Source organism: Oncorhynchus kisutch, linkage group LG18 (assembly GCF_002021735.2).
Source record: "Oncorhynchus kisutch isolate 150728-3 linkage group LG18, Okis_V2, whole genome shotgun sequence".
In the NCBI taxonomy this organism is placed as follows: domain Eukaryota; kingdom Metazoa; phylum Chordata; class Actinopteri; order Salmoniformes; family Salmonidae; genus Oncorhynchus; species Oncorhynchus kisutch.
Window position 1 is genome coordinate 52,407,115 of NC_034191.2, and position 19,392 is coordinate 52,426,506.

At 40.8% G+C, this 19,392-nt stretch overlaps 2 protein-coding genes across 3 annotated transcripts in view; one reads left to right on the forward strand and one right to left on the reverse strand.

Moving 5' to 3' along the window:
• Positions 1-9,419, reverse strand: part of fars2 (phenylalanyl-tRNA synthetase 2, mitochondrial) — a 119,582-nt gene extending 110,163 nt beyond the window's left edge. Inside the window, exons 1-3 of one of the 2 annotated variants that reach the window (XM_020507428.2) lie at positions 9,314-9,419; positions 9,100-9,149; positions 4,421-4,542 (exon numbers count right to left, since the gene is read on the reverse strand). In XM_020507428.2, the coding sequence (XP_020363017.1) occupies positions 4,421-4,542; positions 9,100-9,149; positions 9,314-9,318 (177 nt within the window). In that variant the 5' untranslated portion in view covers positions 9,319-9,419. Of the gene's footprint in view, positions 1-4,420; positions 4,543-8,812; positions 8,841-9,099; positions 9,150-9,313 lie in introns of those variants that run through there. The other variant, XM_020507429.2, reaches the window with a different exon arrangement.
• The window catches only part of LOC109908755 (LYR motif-containing protein 4B), a 58,125-nt gene continuing 48,054 nt past the window's right edge, over positions 9,322-19,392 (forward strand). The window contains exon 1 of the mRNA XM_020507430.2: positions 9,322-9,449. Coding sequence (XP_020363019.1) covers positions 9,367-9,449 — 83 coding nt within the window. The 5' untranslated portion in view covers positions 9,322-9,366. The remainder of the gene's footprint in view (positions 9,450-19,392) is intronic.

The following is a 19,392-nucleotide window of genomic DNA, read 5'->3' on the forward strand; positions in this document are numbered from 1 at the left end:
TAAAATCTAATGTACTGCAGATGTTGTCTACCACAAGCCAGCAAAATAATACTTTAGAAATCCATTGATCCCTCTGAGAGCAAAACATTGGAAACTGTGCATAGTTTTAAGTAACAGTTTGTGGTTTATGTTCAAATTAAAAGCGAAAGGCCGTAGAACCACAACCTCTAGAGAGCTTGGCCGATCAGCGATCAAGACCTTGAAGCCTACTGCGATAGTATGAGAAGAGACAACAATCTAAGACCATTGAGGGAGCAAAGGGTAGACGTCTCCACTGTTCCGGTCCCATACCTACAACGCTGTAACGGCGTGAAGCGAACCTGTGCACATGTGCAGATACTGCATGTGACAGTGATAGCGAAGTCTCGCATCTCGTTCATCGCATTATCTGCAATGCTGCTTGTTTTATTTAGTGGGCTCCATATTCATGTTCTTAAAAGGTAGACAACTGACCTTTCTTGGAGTTGGACTGCCGCAGTGCATCTCTGGCAATTTCCAACAATTATCACAATGGCTAATTTATCTCGGTGACAGCCAAGCAAATTCTACAACCCTGCACACAAGGTCATTACCCGGGGATTGCCAGCTAATGTGTTTACTTACGTCTTTCCAAACACTCCCCTCCCCAAAAAGTGATTAAGGTTCTCTGCAACACGGTTACACTCATGGGAATAGCACTCAAAACTGCCTACAGCCCTGTAAAACTGTAATGTACAAAGTATAATTACGTTAGTAGCCCAGGTCTATGGTCCCCATGATGAAAGAGATGTTGCATGGCCTCTGAGGCTTCTGCTACATCGAGTTCCCTTTGGATATGGATTGAGGTGGTAGCCATGGTCATAATGCATGGCTATTGGCTGCCTTCTAAAAACCAATACCCTTAGGTCATACCTAATTTCTAGGATATATCTCCAAAATGCTAATGCCTCACTATCGATTGCTGACAGGAGAGGGCATGTGTTGGTGCATGGTTGCTGAAGTGTTGTTTTTAGTAAGCAGCCTAATAATGGTTTTTGCCAGGGGCTGATTTGTTTTGCTTTCCATTTTCCCTGGGAATGAAGTGGTTAGTCCCGTTTTAGCTGTTGTTTGAGTTTGTTTGCTTCCTTTCACAATGACCTCCCTTACCTGAAGGCACTGCGGGCAGGATGTATCAATCCTTATTTGGATGGATTGTATTTCTTCATAAGGAAGCCCATCTGGTTTGTTTTGCACTCTCTCTGTTATTTTTCATTTCCTTGCTTTCCCTCTCATCATTGGACTGGGACAATCTGACTAGTGGCTATGATTTCTTAAAGTGAGGTCCTCGATTCCCAGGGAAAGACGTGCTCTCCAGTGATCATCATGTGAGTGAAGATTTATTGGAGGGCAAGACGCTGCCTAATGGCCTGCCAAACAAATGTGGCGTAATAAACATTTCACTGGCAATCTCTTCTTCTCCTCCAATCGGGGCTGACATCAAGCTCATCTGACTGACGCACCGCCAAGGGGCAACGGAGTGAAGATGGACTTGTTCAATTTGTGGTAAGAGACTTGGGTGAACTAATAACCGGATCTCTCTCAGACCTCAAAATAGACTCTAGGCCAGGGCTCTCCAACCCTGTAGGTTCTCTCAAACCCTAATCTAGTGCACCTGATTGTAATAATTAGCTTGTTGATGAACTGAAATCAGGGTCGTTACAACTGGGGTTGGAGTGTCCTGCTCTAGGCACTCTTGCTGTAAGCAGGAGACTGCTTTAAAAAAGGGAGAGTGCACGCTTTTTGTTCATGCACATTTTCCACTTAAACACCTTAGATAAGCCTTCATTTAATCTAAAACAGGATTTTAAAGATTGTTGGCATTTAGTCATGCTGAGCATCTTCTGGCTAGCATTTTTGAAGCATATAGCAATGCAAGTAGAAAGTATAAGAATCACGTAACAGTGCACTCAAAAGCATTAAAAAAAAGGGATCTATCCCTTTAATGCAGCCGTTTTGGCAAAGCAATGGTATGGCTGTCAAAATACAGTTTGAGGCGTAGTAGGGCGACATTTTGACAGCGTAAAAAGCGGTTGTTATTATCAAAGCACAGCAGGTCACTTCAAATACAACAAAAAACTAGTTTCAAATGCACAGAAATAAACAATTACACAACTGAATAATGCAGCTTGTCTGTAATATTGCATTATATGTGTGCATAAATTATAAATGACCAATGTCGATATTTTGAAAAAAATCTCGCTATATTGTGTTGGGAGAATAGAATTCCACCACAACCATTGTTGGCCTAACATTGGAGCAACTTTGTATTTGTGTTTACATAAAATGTTGTGCCTCTTCCTATCAATGTCCTTTTTGGGGATACTGGAAGTGTAAGAGCACTGAAGGGTCAAGTGAGTAAACTACACATTAAAAAAGGACAATATTCGTTTGCTATACATATTGTTTTTTTTTTATAATACAGTGCATTCGGAAAGTGGTCAGACCCCTCGACTTTTTCTTTATTCAAAACTATTTTTTCCTCATTAATCTAAACAGAATACCCCATAACACTATTTTTTTTTTACATATATTATTTTTTATATTTCAAATAAAAAACTGAAATGTCTCATTTACATAAGTATTCAGACCCTTTGCTATGAGACTCGAAATTGAGTTTAGGAGCATCCTGTTTCCACTAATCATCCTTGAGATGTTGCTACAACTTGATTAGAGTCCACCTGGAGTATATTCAATTGATTGGACAGGATTTGGAAAGGCACACACACCGGTCTTTATAAAGGTCCCACAGTTGACAGTGCATGTCAGAGCAAAAACCAAGTCATGAGGTTGAAGGAATGGTCCGTAGAGCAAAAGATTGTGTGAGGCACAGATCTCGGAAAGGTACCAAAACATTTCTGCAGCATTGAAAGTCCCCAAGAACACAGTGGCCTCCATCATTCTTAAATAGAAGAAGTTTGGAACCACCAAGTCTCTTCCATGAGCTGGCCACCTGGCCAAACTGAGTAATAGGGGGAGAGGGCCTTGGTCAGGGAAGTGACCAAGAACCCGACGGTCATAGTGACAGAGCTCCAGAGTTCCTCTGTGGAGATGGATGAACCTTCCAGAAGGACAACCATCTCTGCAGCACTCCATCAATAAGGCCTTTATTGGTAGAGTGAACAGACAGAAGCCACTCCTCAGTAAAAGGCACATGACAACCCGTTTGGAGTTTCCAAAAGGAACCTAAAGACTCTCAGACCACGGGAAACAAGATTCTCTAGTCTGATGAAGCCAAGATTGAACTCTTTGGCCTGAATGCTAAGCGTCACGTCTGGAGGAAACCTGGCACCATCCCTACGGTGAAGCATGCTGGTGGCAGCATCATGCTGTGGGGGATGTTTTTCAGCAGCAGGGACTGGGAGACTAGTCAGGAGGGAAAGATGAACAGAGCTAAGTACACAGAGATCCTTGATAAAAACCTGCTCCAGGGCGCTCAGGACCTCAGACTGGGGTGAAGGTTCACCTTCCAAAAGCACAACGACCCAAAGCACACAGCCAAGACAATGCAGGGGTGGCTTTGGGACAGATCTCTAAATGTCCTTGAGTGGCCCAGCCAGAGCCCGGACTTGAACCCGATCTAACATCTCTGGAGAGACCTGATAATAGCTGTGCAGCGATGATCCCCATCCAACCTGACAGAACTTGAGAGGATCTGCAGAGAAGAATAGAAGAAACTCCCCAAATACAGGTGTGCCAAGCTGGTAGCGTCATAACCCAAAAGATTAGAGGCTGTAATCGCTGCCAAATATGCTTCAACAAAGTACTAAGTAAAGGGTCTGGATACTTATGTAAATGTGATACTTTTTAAAAATATTTTTGATATGTCATTTTGGGGTATTGTATGTAGATTGATGAGGGGAAATATATTTTTAATCAATTTTAGAATAAGACTAACATAACAAAAAGTGGAAAAAGTCACAGGGTCTGAATACTTTCTGAATGCACTGTATACCGATTGATTCTAGGAGAACATAACATATACAACAAACACTTTGAGCTTAATTCAACTGTCTTAACCCATCAGAATCCCAAATAAGCATATTTTACTCCACTGTTTATAAACAATGTCATTGTAAACAAACACAGTATAGCCTAAAAACATGGTTTAAACTCAAATTTAGATCACATCAATTGGTCAGTCCATCCATAACTCTGTCTATTAATTTGAGAGTGGTTACATTTCTCCAGCCCCATCCCTGAGCTCTTTACCAAAACAGAGGCAGGGTGACCGGCAACCGCTTTGTTTGAACTGCAGATTGCCCCTTTAAGTAATAAAATCATCATCGTGCATCAAGTCACAAGTAAAGTACAAGTAAAGTGCACCAAGTAAAAAAGGAAAACAACAAAACAACGACATCAATACAATGTTCAACTCAGGCAAAACACCATGTCAGGTACCTACCTCTCCAGGGTGAATGGTACGGAAGACTTTGGGCTCACGATCTGTGGGATGAGAGGAGCGAGGAAGAGGGTATAGTTGTGTTTCAGTTCTGGTCACCCACTGGCCTGAATCCTTCCGGCTGCCTGCACATGAGACAAAAAATAAATAAACCGATGGATCAAAGGCCTTGTTTTGTCAGGCGGAGCAGCGAGCGACCACCTCGGTGATGGGGGGAGGAGACCATGGATTCACCCCAAAGCCAAGCAACAAGTCCATAATATACTATGCAGGGGAGAGGAGTCAGGCCTAGCATCAGTTTGAGTTTTCAGTTGACTGATTTGACAGTGAGTTCAGCAGGTTAATATAACCATTAAAAGGCAACAAATATATCTTCTATTTTGGAATTAGGAAAACAACATTTCCTACCAATTTCTCCTTTCACGCCTTATTAATTTTACGAGGGAGTGGGATTACCATTTCTCATTGCTTCTTTTCTAAAAAGCAGTCATTTCCACTCACATACCCAAACCACCCACCCACGCAAACTCAGACGGCGCCACATCTCTTGGTCCGAATCCCTCACTAACCGCGAGACCCACCATGTCAGAGGGTAAGAAGGGCCCCATAGGAAATCAATAGGAGGAGACTCTACTCCTGAATGACTCGTCTTCTGAAGTGGCTGCAGACCAGCCGTTATGGCTCTCCCATGCGGACAGACTCGATAAAGGGTGGCTTGAGTGATCATCGCTCCCACTCCACACTAACTGGAGCTCAGCTAGTCAGTCAGCGAGCAAGCAAAGGTGCTACCTGGTACTGAAGAAGGAGAGAGTGGGAGTTTTGGGTGTGTAGTCACAGCAGGCACTCAGCTGCACCGAGTACTCCCATTGACAGGCCTGCTGGCTTTTTTCATATAACCTTTATTTAACTAGTCAAGTCTCTTCTTCTTATTGGTGTCCTTTCGAAGTTGTTTCTTTGCAGCCATTCAACCATGAAGGCCTGATTCACACAGTCTCCTTTGAACAGTTGATGTTGAGATGTGTCTGTTACTTGAACTCTGCGAGACATTTATTTGGGCTGCAATTTCTGAGGCTTTGTATACACCTGTCAGCAATGGGTGTGGTTGAAATAGCTGAAACCACTATTTTAAAGGGGTGTCCACATACTTTTGTATATTTAGTGCATGTAAGAAGCACAGAAGCTTTGGATTCATTTGAGAAATTAGGCTACCTTTTGTCAGCTTTTTCATTGAACCTCAATGGATAACAAAGTCCTTTAGCAGAAGGGTGATGTTGCATTAATGAGATATCAATTTCCCTTTACATATGTGGAGTGGCAAAAAAATAAGGTATCCAAATGAAAATAGATATTCTATATGGAAACTTAACATTCAAAACAACCCCTTGTCGTGATACCCAATTAGTAGTTAGTCTTGTCCCATCGCTGCAACTCCTGTACGGACTCGGGAGAGGCGAAGGTCGAGAACCATGCGTTCCCCAAAATACAACCCCACCAAGATTCTTGACACATAGCTCACTTAACCAGGAAGCCAGCCGCACCAACATGTTGGAGGGAACACCGTACAGCTACAAGGAGTCACTAGAGCGCGATGGGATAAGCTAGCCAAACCCTCCCTGAACGATTCTGGGTCAATTGTGCACCACCTCATGGGCCCGGGATCGGGCCCATATCTAGTAATATCATCAACCATGTGTAGTTAACTAGTGATTATGATTGATTTTTTTTATAAGATAAGTTAATGCTAGCTTGCAACTTACCTTGGCTTACTGCATTTGCGTAACAGGCAGTCTCCTTGTGGAGTGCAACAAGAGAGAGGCAGGTCGTTATTGCATTGGACTAGTTAACTGTAAGGTTGCAAGATTGGATCCCCCGAGCTGACAAGGAACGAGGCAGTTAACCCACCGTTCCTAGGCCGTCATTGAAAACAGGAATGTGTTCTTAACTGACTTGCCTAGTTAAATAAAGATTAAATAAAGGTGTAAAAAATATATATCGTGGTCTGGCTTTTTATTATTTATTTTTGGGCACCAAAAACAACGATTTCCGATTGTTATGAAAACTTGAAATCGGCCCTAATTAATCTGCCATTCCGATTAATCGGTCGACCTCTAGTATAAACACCATGGGACCACACAGACGTCATACCGCTCAGGAAGGAGACGTGTTCTGTCTCCTAGAGATGAACGTACTCTCGTGCAAAATCAATCCCAGAACAACAGCAAAGGACCTTGTGAAGATGCTGGAGGAAACAGATACAAAAGTATCTATATCCACACTAAAACGAGTCCTATATCAACATAACATGAAAGGCCGCTCAGCAAGGAAGAAGGCACGGCTCCATAATCGCCATAAAAAAGCCAGACCACGATTTGCAACTGCACATGGGGAGAAAGATCGTACTTTTTGGAGACATGTCCTCTGGTTTGATGAAACAAAAATAGAACTGTTTGGCCCTAATGACCAACGCTATGTTAGGAGGAAAAAGAGGGAGGCTTGCAAACCGAAGAACACCATCCCAACCGTGAAGCGCGGAGTTTTGACTGTGTGATATTAGATTGCTTCTTGTGTAAATATTTTCTGTCTGGATTTTAATGATTTGTTTTTATAGGTTTGAGGTCAGGGCTTTCTGATGGCCAATCCAACACCTTGACTCTGTTGTCCTTAAGCAATTTTGCCACAACTTTGGAAGTATGCTTGGGGTCATTGTCCATTTGGAAGACCCATTTGCGACCAAGCTTTTACTTTCTGACTGATGTTGCTTCAATATATCTACATCATTTTCCTTCCTCATGATGCTGTTAAGAACTCTTTTTATTTTTTTAAATATTTTTTATATATATTGACTTTCAATGTATTGTAACTTATATTGAAAGTCAATATATATAAAAAATATTTAAAAAAATAAAAAGAGTTCTTAACAGCATCATGAGGAAGGAAAATTATGTAGATATATTGAAGCAACATCAGTCAGAAAGTAAAAACTTGGTCGCAAATGGGTCTTCCAAATGGACAATGACCCCAAGCATACTTCCAAAGTTGTGGCAAAATTGCTTAAGGACAACAGAGTCAAGGTGTTGGATTGGCCATCAGAAAGCCCTGACCTCAAACCTATAAAAATTTGTGGGCAGAATGGAAAAAGCGTGTGCGAGCAAGGAGGCCTGCAAACCTGACTCAGTTACACCAGCTCTGTGAGGAGGTATTGTCCAAAATTCACCCAACTTATTGTGGGAAGCCTGTGGAAGGCTACCTGAAAAGTTTGACCAAAGTTAAACAATTTAAAGGCAATGCAACCAAATACTAATTGAGTGTATGCAAACTTCTGACCCACTGTGAATGTGATGAAATAAATAAAAGTTGAAATAAATCATTATCTCTGCTATTATTCTGACATTTCACATTCTTAAAATAAAGTGGTGATCCTAACTGAGCTAAGACAGTGCATTTTTACTAGGATCAAATGTCAGGAATTGTGAAACTGAGTTTAAATGGATTTGGCTATGGTGTATGTAATCTTCCGACTTCAACTGTATGTGTACCGCTTAGATAGCTAATCAAATTGTCATATTCCTATAATTCAAGGGATAGCCTATTCATTAAATAGGCCTAGTTTAAACGACTTAACCTTATACTGTGACAGTAAACGAACATGAGATATCAACAGCAGATTGCTTGGGGGTTATTATATTTCTGACGAATGCATGAAATGTATAGGCATGGGTCATGCGTTATGACTGGTGCCAATACAACATTGTCTTGTTGAATAACCAGTTCATGGGAAGGTCATGTGTGGCAGAGAGGAAGTGTAAGCCCTATATAGTACGCCAAATTCATAATAAACATTTACATTAAAGCAGCAATCTGCAGATGAAACGATCAACTCTACCCCTGCCACTGTTTCTGTAAAAAGAAAATCGGTGGGTTGGGGCTGGAGAAATGTAACCACTCACAAACTAAAAGACAGAGCTAGGGATTGAACAGCCATGATATTAAAGATTTAACCATGTTTTGAGCCTATACAGCATTTGTTTTCATGTACTATGTTTACAAACATTGGAGTAAAACAAGATCATATCTGTGTTTCTGATGGGAAAAAACAGTTGAACTAAGCTCACAAGGTATTGAAAGTTATATTCTTCAAGAATCAATGGGTACATATCATTAATTTATAAGTCCAAAAATGGATGTAGTTAACTGCCGATTGCCCCTTTAAAAGACAATATCCAAATGTAAATGATTACTATCATGAATTTGTCGTACTATATAGGGCTAAGCAAGTGTGTGGTTATCTATTTCAAGAAAACCAATTCCTACTCTACAATACCAGCGTTACAGGTGATCGCTAGCTACAGTAGGAAGATATTAAGGTCTAAAAAGGTTTACAGTTGTCCACTTTACCTGTTCCTGACATGAACAGAAAATGCAATAACATAGACTGGAACTAACTAGCAAACTAGTTAGTCTCTTCGTTACAGCGGTTTTCGTAAAGCTAACCGCAATGCTAACCATAGAAGCATAGCTATCTGGTTTATGATTGTGAATGGGGTGCCCTGGAAGGTTGAATCATTTGACAATGCCAATGTACTAAAACTCAGACACGGCAGTGTTGGTCATTTACAAAGAAGCAATTTGTGTGGGGAAAAAAACAAGAACATTACAAAAAGCACAGCTGAACGTTAGCTCACCTTTTACCACTGTGGAACGGTGGATTGTTTGGAGAAGACCGAAGATATGCCTGCAAAGAATAAGACTTATTTACAGTTGTTTTGAAAAGAAAGTGTAGATTACTCGTGCAATATAGTCATTTCGTATCTTTATGATACTATTTTATGGTCATCAATCTTAGAGGCTTTCTAAAGCCAAACTGAAAAGAGTGATTTTATACTGGCCCTCACTAACCACATTTAATCGAGGTCCTAAGCACGACCGAAGGTCGGAGCGTTTTTTGCAAGATGGCAGCGTCTACAGCCCAGGTGCTTTCTCTGTATCGCAAGCTTATGAAAGAAAGCAGTAAATTTCCCTCTTATAATTACAGGTAAAAGCTTTGCTGTTTCCTATTGTCTGTGTTCTAGCTAGCGATATATATTGTTTAAGTAGTCTCATTGCCGGTCAACATTCTGATAGATTGGGTTGTGTAGAAATGAAATTAGACTTCAACAGAAAACTGGCTTATGTTAATGTGATTCAATTTCAAATCGTTTAGTCGGGGTTGGGCTGTTTAGCACCTTTGGCCATAACCTGCCTATAGTACTTCAAGAGTTCAGGCTGGTCTCATAGAATAGACGTAAACAGAAACCACGTTTACATAAACGGTGTTTATGCAAGTAAAGTCATCACATATGTCGTCATATACGTCCTTAGTCATACTGTATTAAAAAAAGTGATGGAAACCGGAAGTTTCGGAAAATTTTTATAAATGCTGACAGATGATTTGTTGGTTCGACATTGTGACGTTTTTGTGTCGGTAAAATTCAGTATTCGAAAATGGCGGTGAAAACGCCGTTATGTGTAAATATTGATGTCATAACCATAATATCGAAGTAAACTTGGAGTCGCGATTATATGGTGTGTGGTCCTCGCACTACGACTCGGGAAACGATACAGTTTATTAGGCTACATATGAAATAATTTGTGATAGGGTGTTTTTATTTATTTACAAGTGATCAGAAAGGGTCGCGGACTAGTCAATGCTAATCCCTAGTCAACAATGGCACCAAATCACCTGTCTGGAATCTTAAATTCAACACGTTTTGGTTTATATTGTTATTACATTTTTAGGGTTGATGACAAACACAGATGATTCAAATAAAAGTAAAATGTACATAATATGTGAATAAGGCAGTACAGAATACATAATTACAGTAATTTAAGACTAACGTAAACTCGTACATCGCCTTGGTCCGAACAATTGCCCTTATTTTAGCGCCCCAAAAACGTAATACTTCCAGACCAACTGTAATGTCAATACCATTGTAAAGCAAACAAAATAAAACATCTCAAATTTGGACTCATCAGACCAAAGGACCGATTCCCACCGGTCTAATGTCCATTGGTTGTGTTTCTTGGCCCAAGCAAGTCTATTCTTATTGGTGTCCTTTAGTAGTGGTTTCTTTGCAACAATTTTACGATGAAGGCCTGATTCACCCAGTGTCCTCTGATCAGTTGATGTTGAGACGTGTCTGTTACTTGAACTCTGAAGCATTTATTTGGGTCACAATATGAGTTGCAGTTAACTCTAATGAGCTTAGCCTTTGCAGCAGAGGTAACTCTGGGTCTTCCTTTCCTGTGACAGTCCTCGAGAGCCAGTTTCATCATCAATCACATGGTTTTTGCAATTGCACTTCAAGGAACTTGAAGTTTTCCAGGTTGACTGACCTTCATGTCTTAAAATAATGATGGGCTGTCATTTCTCTTTGCTTATTTGAGCTCTTCTTGCCATAATATGGACTTGGTATTTTACCAAATCTTCTGTATACCACCCCTACCTTGTCACAACACAACTGATTGGCTCAAACGCATTAAGAAGGAAAGGAATTAAACCTTCAATAGTGAACATACTAGCAATATGCTGGCTGTTGATCGTCTGCAAAAAGAAAGCATTTGTCTGGCTAGTCTACTGTAGCCATGTCTATATATTTTGGAACATGTCTTAAAGGGTGAGTGTCCTATTTTCATGTCCTCTCAATGACATACTTTCTAAATAAAAATGAATGCAGTTAATACAATGCAATTCTAAAGAATATAGTTAGTTATGTCTTGGATTTCAAAATTATTTTACACAGCTTTTTTTATAAAGTGCTTTTGGAAGGTATTCAGACCCCTTGACTTTTCCCACATTTTGTTACGTTACAGCCTTTTTCTCAAAATGATAATTTTTTAATTTAATCCATCTAAACACACTACCCTATAATGACAAAGAGAAAACAGCTTTGTATTCAGACCCTTTGCTATGAGACAAGAAGTTGAGCTCCGGTGCATCATGTTTCCATTGATCAACCGTGAGATATTCTACTACTTGATTGGAGACCAGCTGTTGTAAATTCAACTAATTGGACATGATTTGAAAAGGTCTGTCTATATAAGGTCACACAGTTGACAGTACATGTACATTGAAGGTCCCCAAGAATGCAGTGGCCTCCATCATTCTTAAATGGAAGACATTTAGGACCAAGGACTAACTAGAGCTGGCTGCCCGGCCAAACTGAGCAATCGGGGGGAGAAGGCCCTTGGTCAGGGACATAACCAAGAACCCGATGGTCACTGTGACAGAGCTCTAGAGTTCCTCTGAGAAGATGGTTGTTCTTCTGGAAGGTTCTCCCATCTCTGCAGCTCTCCACCAATAAGGCCTTTATGGTAGAATGGCCAGACTGAATCCATTCCCCAGTAAACCGGGAAAAGATAGCTAGGCTAATTGAGGCAGCATGCGCATTCTTGTCCTGCACAGTTACAAACAACTCCATTCAGAATATAAAGTAGCAGCCTGTCTGTTGGCTCCTGGATGTTGTAGCCTATCCTTCTCCTTTAACTTTAAATTCCATCTTACGTTGATTAGATATATCCTAACTTTTGCCCCACACAGAGGCTCGATTACTGTGGGCTATTGTCACTTTGATTACTTATGATTGGCCAACGACCAGCTCACATGCGCCGCTCTCGTGAAGTGCGGAGAGCAGCCGCATCAATGATAGGCCTACATTTCTGTCTCTACTGCAGCAGTCTCGTTCGGCTCTATATGGGTCCTTATGGAAAAGTCAGTTAATATGACAGTAACCTGAGACCCGTGAGTGACATTCATATCAGATCTGACCTAGACCTTTGACAATATTTTGGTCCTGGATCGTGTCTTGGGTATTCTGGGAAAGGTGGATCCGTGTGGACCTCTACAGCAAGCTCTTACAGGATTCTTTAAAGGCCCAGTGCAGTCAAAATACATTGTTTCCTTTTTGTTTTATTATTATTATTATTATTGTACAACATTTGATACTAACACAGTAAAAGTGTGTACACATTTGATCTGTGTTATTTCCTGATAGTTGCTGGCTGTAAATGCAATCTAGCATTAGAATGTACCAGAGGCCACCAAAATAGTGCTAGTTTGGCAACCCATTCTTAACCAGGGTGGGGGCAAGCCCCCACGGAACTCCCTCAGCACTGGGGAGCCTGGCTGGCTTCTTTTTCAATTTAGCTGGCTACTCCATGTGCTTGTGGAAAACACTGTGGCTGGCAGGGAGCTCGGCCCCAGTGACGCACTGGGCCTTCTGCACCACTCTCTGTAGCACTTTGCCTCCCATGGTGGAGCTGTCACTGGCTGACCACCTTCACCCCATGTTGTGCTTCTGGCACTTCCCTCCCTGGAAAGACGTTGCGCATTTCTGCACTTCCATAAGACATACAAAAACTTGCTCAGTGAATCAGAGCACTCTTTTATTGTTGACTTACCAGGCAGAGTTACTGGAAGATGTGGGGGAGCAACTGAATATGGGGACCCTGAATCTCAATCCTTGGGATGATGTTTTATCGCATGTTCGCTGACTGTTAAGTGTTTTGCAAGGAGAACTGTTGAAATCAAGGTATGGGCCTCCCAAGTTGTAGCAATGAGACAAGCTCGAAAATTGGGGATAAATAAATAAGATATCAAGGTTACGGTGGCCCTATAGATCTCGGGTCAGATCAAAGTACATTTGATATTCACCCTGTTGCTTCACCCTAATTGCTTTGCTGAAAAGTTAGCTTAGATGCCATGTCCAGAAACGTACATCTCTTGCCTACAACATATAGATCGGTGTGAGCATTATGAAGGGACATTCCACCTAACTATCAGAGCTTAAAGGAAAACTCCACTCTGAAAACTATCTTTTGGGATTTTATTTTATTATTCCACTGTTGATACAGTCTCAATATGCTTTGCATACCAACAAAGTTTTCAAGATATAGGATTTTCAAGGTTCACTTGCCACATGATGATGCATCATCATCATCATTATGTTTTAAAAATGTAAGTGACACTTTGCTTATGAAAGTCCAATATCTTGAAAACTTGACTACACACATGAAAATCATTTTGGGATTGTTAACCTTTTCAAGTGTATGTTCCAAGTAACTCTAACGGTCACCACAGCGTGAGTTGTTTTATGCATGTGATGTCAGAATGCACTCACTGTTCCAAAATGTGATTGTTACTAAGACAGTTAACACACGCTGCCTGATAATTATCTATTGGTTGTTTGAACTTGTCAATTGCAAATTATTTTCTAACAACAGTTTGAATTTAGGTGTGTTCCGCCGCCTCATTAATTCACATAGAAGTAGCCCATTTCACTGTTGCGGACAATTTATGTTTGAGACTTTACTGAGGCAGACGAACTTCTCTCTTCAAGGAGAGCCCAAGCTCTTAACCAGTGTTTCTGCAGATCAGGTATGCAGACATTTGCGCAGTCTTGCACGAACTGGCACATGTTCTGACTGGCACTCGCATTGCCTTCATTGTTGTTTTCCTCACAAATAATAACTTGTGTGGATTCCTATCAAAGTAAATGCCTTATTTTCTGTATATCGTGTTGTCGTTTCTACTGTAACATACAGTATGTATGGAGCATAATGTATTTACAGTTTTATTCATGTTTTCAAGTACTGGTGACAATGCATTCGGATTATTAAATTGATTAATGGACACCTATGATGTGTGTGTATAAAATACTTTTTTGACGCTTGTGTTGATTATGATGAGCTAATGCTAAGCTATTTTCTAGCTACAGTGGGGCAAAAAAGTATTTAGTCAGCCACCAATTGTGCAAGTTCTCCCACTTAAAAAGATGAGGCCTGTAATTTTCATCATAGGTACACTTCAACTATGACAGACAAAATGTGAGAAAAAAAATCCAGAAAATCACATTGTAGGATTTTTAATGAATTATTTGCAAATTATGGTGGAAAATAAGTATTTGGTCACATACAAACAAGCAAGATATCTGGTTCTCACAGACCTGTAACTTCTTCTTTAAGAGGCTCTTCTGTCCTCCACTCGTTACCTGTATTAATGGCACCTGTTTGAACTTGTTATCAGTATAAAAAACACCTGTCCACAACCTCAAACAGTCACACTCCAAACTCCACTATGGCCAAGACCAAAGAGCTGTCAAAGGACACCAGAAACAAAATTGTAGACCTGCACCAGGCTGGGAAGACTGAATCTGCAATAGGTAAGCAGCTTGGTTTGAAGAAATCAACTGTGGGAGCAATTATTAGGAAATGGAAGACATACAAGACCACTGATACTCTCCCTCGATCTGGGGCTCCACGCAAGATCTCACCACGTGGGGTCAAAATGATCACAAGAACGGTGAGCAAAAATCCCAGAACCACACGGGGGGACCTAGTGAATGACCTGCAGAGAGCTGGGACCAAAGTAATAAAGACTACCATCAGTAACACACTACGCCACCCAGGACTCAAATCCTGCAGTGCCAGACATGTCCTCATGCTTAAGCCAGTACATGTCCAGGCCCGTCTGAAGTTTGCTAGAGAGCATTTGGATGATCCAGAAGAAGATTGGGAGAATGTCATATGGTCAGATGAAACCAAAATATAACTTTTTGGTAAAAACTCAACTCGTCGTGTTTGGAGGACAAAGAATGCTAAGTTGCATCCAAAGAACACCATACCTAATGTGAAGCATGGGGGTGGAAACATCATGCTTTGGGGCTGTTTTTCTGCAAAGGGACCAGGAGGACTGATCTGTCTACAGGAAAGAATGAATGGGGCCATGTATCGTGAGATTCTGAGTGAAAACCTCCTTCCATCAGCAAGGGCATTGAAGATGAAACGTGGCTGGGTCTTTCAGCATGACAATGATCCCAAACACACCGCCCGGGCAACGAAGGAGTGGCTTCGTAAGAAGCATTTCAAGGTCCTGGAGTGGCCTAGCCAGTCTCCAGATCTCAACCCCATATAAAATCTTTGGAGGGAGTTGAAAGTCCATGTTGCCCAGCAACAGCCCCAAAACATCACTGCTCTAGAGGATATCTGCATGGAGGAATGGGCCAAAATACCAGCATTAGTGTGTGAAAACCTTGTGAAGACTTACAGAAAATGTTTGACCTCTGTCATTGCCAACAAAGGGTATGTAACTAAGTATTGAGATAAACTTTTGTTATTGACCAAATACTTATTTTCCACCGTCATTTGCAAATAAATTCATTAAAAATCCTACAATGTGATTTTCTGGATTTTTTCTTCTAATTTTGTCTGTCATAGTTGAAGTCTACCTATGATGAAAATTACAGGCCTCGCTCATCTTTTTAAGTGAGAGAACTTGCACAATTGGTGGCTGACTAAATACTTTTTTGCCCCGCTGTATGTGTGGCGCCATGTTCACTCATCTTTCGGGTAAACTTTCAGAAGTGAATGATGGGATGTGAATGATCGTAGACAACACACCCCCTTCAACTCACAAACAGACAAAACTTATCTTGTCTTATATCTTTGGTTGATGTGAAAAAACAAACGTGGCACGCATAAACTACCCATCGGCGGATTACTTCCGATTTTATTGAAAGTGTTCTACTCAATTATTTCAATGAATGGTGAGCTCACCAGTGACGTGATTAATTGCAAATAGTAATTGCTATTAGCTAATCCATATTGTGGTTTCTGTCAGATGAGAGTTAGCTAAATATGACTGCTTGTGTTACATCAATCTTTCCTCAATTAGGGCTAGGACCAATGTAGCTTACATTTTCTGGTTTGGATGACTGTGTTATGCTGTCATTACTTCTGGGAATGTCTGTCTGAATATAGCATCCAAAAATAAACTGGTCACACTCAGGACATAACTTTGTAAGGACTGTTCGTGCAAAATGTTTCTGTGAAAAAAGTGTGGCCAGCTCAAGCGCTGACTGTCGCGTCAATCGAATCGCGACGTTCTAAATAAGTGTTCTAATCACACCGGTTTGAGCGCATGCTGCAGGGACCACTGTAGAATGATCACACCTGATTATTGGTATGTGTCAATGGACTAATGAGAAAATGCCCAAAAATATATATATATATTTTTTTTGGGGGGGGGGTGGGTCTTTTTAAGTGGAGCTACCATATTTCATATTTTCAGTCCCTATATGGGAGGGGATGGGGCCAATCTTATTTGAGATACAGTCCTTTCCATTTCAGTAAGAGGGGCTGAGTGCGTTACAGGTAAATAGTCTTTATTGCAGTTGCACTACACTGATTATCTCACAACGGCTAGTCTTGTGCACCTAGATTTGCATCACAACTGCAATTCTGAATTACCTTGCTCGCAACTTTTGCCACTGCTCTGTGATCTAGCTTACAACTGGTCACCTTTGCAATTGTAGTAAGCCCACTTAGGCTATTATTCTCCCCAACGTTCAATAAGTTGTTTCTTTAGGCCTATTTATGCAAACTTTAAGTAAGTCACTGAAAACATGTATCTTTGACAATGATAAAATAATTGTGAGGTAAGGACAGCCAGTGTTTCCACTCATGTCAGTTAGAATAATGTTGCATTGTGCAACAAAGCATGATGCTGTCTGTGGCACAGAACAGCCCTGATTAATAATTGAAGGCTTAAAGAGACACCTCTTTCTCACTCTGCTTAAAGTGAAACTGAGTGTTTTAGCAACATATCTAAAAATCTGTTCATATACACCCCTTCTTTTTTTCTTTTTTTACATTTTCTGACAAGTGAGCACATGGTGACTTTAAAATTTTCATAAATTCATAGAATACATCATTCTCAAACATTCTAAGGCATTTGTGAAAATTCAATAGCAATATAGAGTGGGAAAATGGCTGTGTGCTCGGACAATTAATAGACACTGCCATAGATAAAACCTAATAAAAACATTTGTCCAGGACCGATGTCTATGCAGACCGGTGCGTCATAGCCAATCAGCGCTACAGTAGGCCTATACAAATAAACCATTTATATCACACAGGCCTGTCATCATTCACATTGAACTGGACTGTGGACTTTACAGGCAGTAGCAACAGCACTTCAGGTTATTAGATCGCATTCGCCAAAAGTCACAATACATCTGAATGGATTTCTGTAAATATGTAATTACCACAGGAGTTCCCTTACGTTTGTGAACTTCAGTCCTATTGATCAAACCATGAAAAAGTAGTCTCTCTGTTGCCTATGCACATCAACAAGATCAACAACTAATGCTAGCCAGAGCAATATGAGCTAAAATATAACGAAGAAACTCTAGCTAGATAAACCCTCTCATACTTTTCAGCTAGTTGGCTGTCGAAATTGTATTGTTAAACGATGGGGAATGGCAGCCTGCCCGACCTTCTGCAGCTTGCCTGCCAATGCATGCCTGTCCCAACCTACGTAACTGAATGGGAACTTGTCTCCCTGCCTGCCAAATACATTGCCTGTCTGCCAACAAAAAAAAAGAGCAAAATAATAGTTGTCCAGCCTTTGCTGCTATGCTTGCAGATTTGCGTAATATGCTATGACCCGAATCAAAAAGTTCTGAACTCCAAATGACAAATGTAGCTATAGGTTGTTGTAACGTTTAAACTTAAAACTTTTTTATCCATTTTTGCATTGCATGGATCACCGGTGCAGTTGAATGCTGCATTGCTGTATGGTGCACTCAATATATTTTAGTTGAGTAGTCACCCTAGGCTACTGCTCAAATGTTGCTGTAATAGGCCTATATGTTTCTCCTTTGCATGGTGTTTTGTTTTTTGGTTAATCATTGTCGAGCTTTAAAAACCAAGGCCAGACTGCAACATTTGAGTAGCTTAGCTACTGTGACCTGTCTGTACACTTTCCTTCTGCTGTCCGAGCAGCACAATTTTGAAGTTGAATTCACAGATGTAAGTGCATCATGCTGTAATTTCAGAAAGTAGATTACTTTACTGTTTGGTATTTTATTAGGATCCACTTTAGCTATTGGAAAAGCAGCAAGCTACTTTTCCTGTGGTCCACACGGAACATTACAATACAGAACATTAATTGACAACAGCTCAAGGACAGAACAACATAAGTTTAAAAAAAAGGCACATGTAGCCTACGTATCAATGCATAAACACAAACTATCTAGGTCAAATAGAGGAGAGGCCTTGTACCGTGAGGTGTTGCTTTATCTGTTCTTTTGAAACCATGTTTGTTGTTTGTTTGAGGTATATGAGATGGATCGGAGTTCCATGCAATAATGGCTCTATACAAAATAGTGTACGCTTTCTTGAATTTGTTCTGGATTTGGGGGACTGTGAAAAGACCCCAGGTGGCATGTCTGATGGGGTTAGTATGTCTCAGAGCAAATCAAATCAATCAATCCCAGAAGAACAGCAAAGGACCTTGTGAAGATACTGGAGGAAATGGGTACAAAAGTGTGTCTGTGTGGTATGTGTGTGTTATTTATATATATTACACACACAGTAAACCAAGTCCTATATCGACATAACCTGAAAGGCCGCTCAGCAAGGAAGAAGCCACTGCTCCAAAACCGCCATTAAAAAAGCCAGACTACAGTTTGCAACAGCACATGGGCACAAATATCATACTTTTTGGAGAAATGTCTTCTGGTCTGATGAAACAAAAATAGAACTGTTTGGCCCTAATGACCATCGTTATGTTTGGAGGAAAAAGGGGGAGGCTTGCAAGCCGAAGAACACCATCCCAACCATGAAGCACGTGGGTGGCAGCATCATGTTGTGGGGGTGCTTTGCTGCAGGAGCGACTGGTGCACTTCACAAAATAGATGACATGAGGATGGAAAATTATGTGGATATATTGAAGCAACTCATGACATCAGTCAGGAAGATAAAGCTTGGTTGCAAATGGGTCGTCCAACTGGACAATGACCCCAAGCATACTTCCAAAGCTGTGGCAAAATAGCTTAAGGACAACAACAGTCAAGGTATTGGAGTGGCCATCACAATGCCCTGATCTCAATCCTATAGAACTTTGTGGGCAGAACTGAAAAAGCGTGTGCGAATAAACA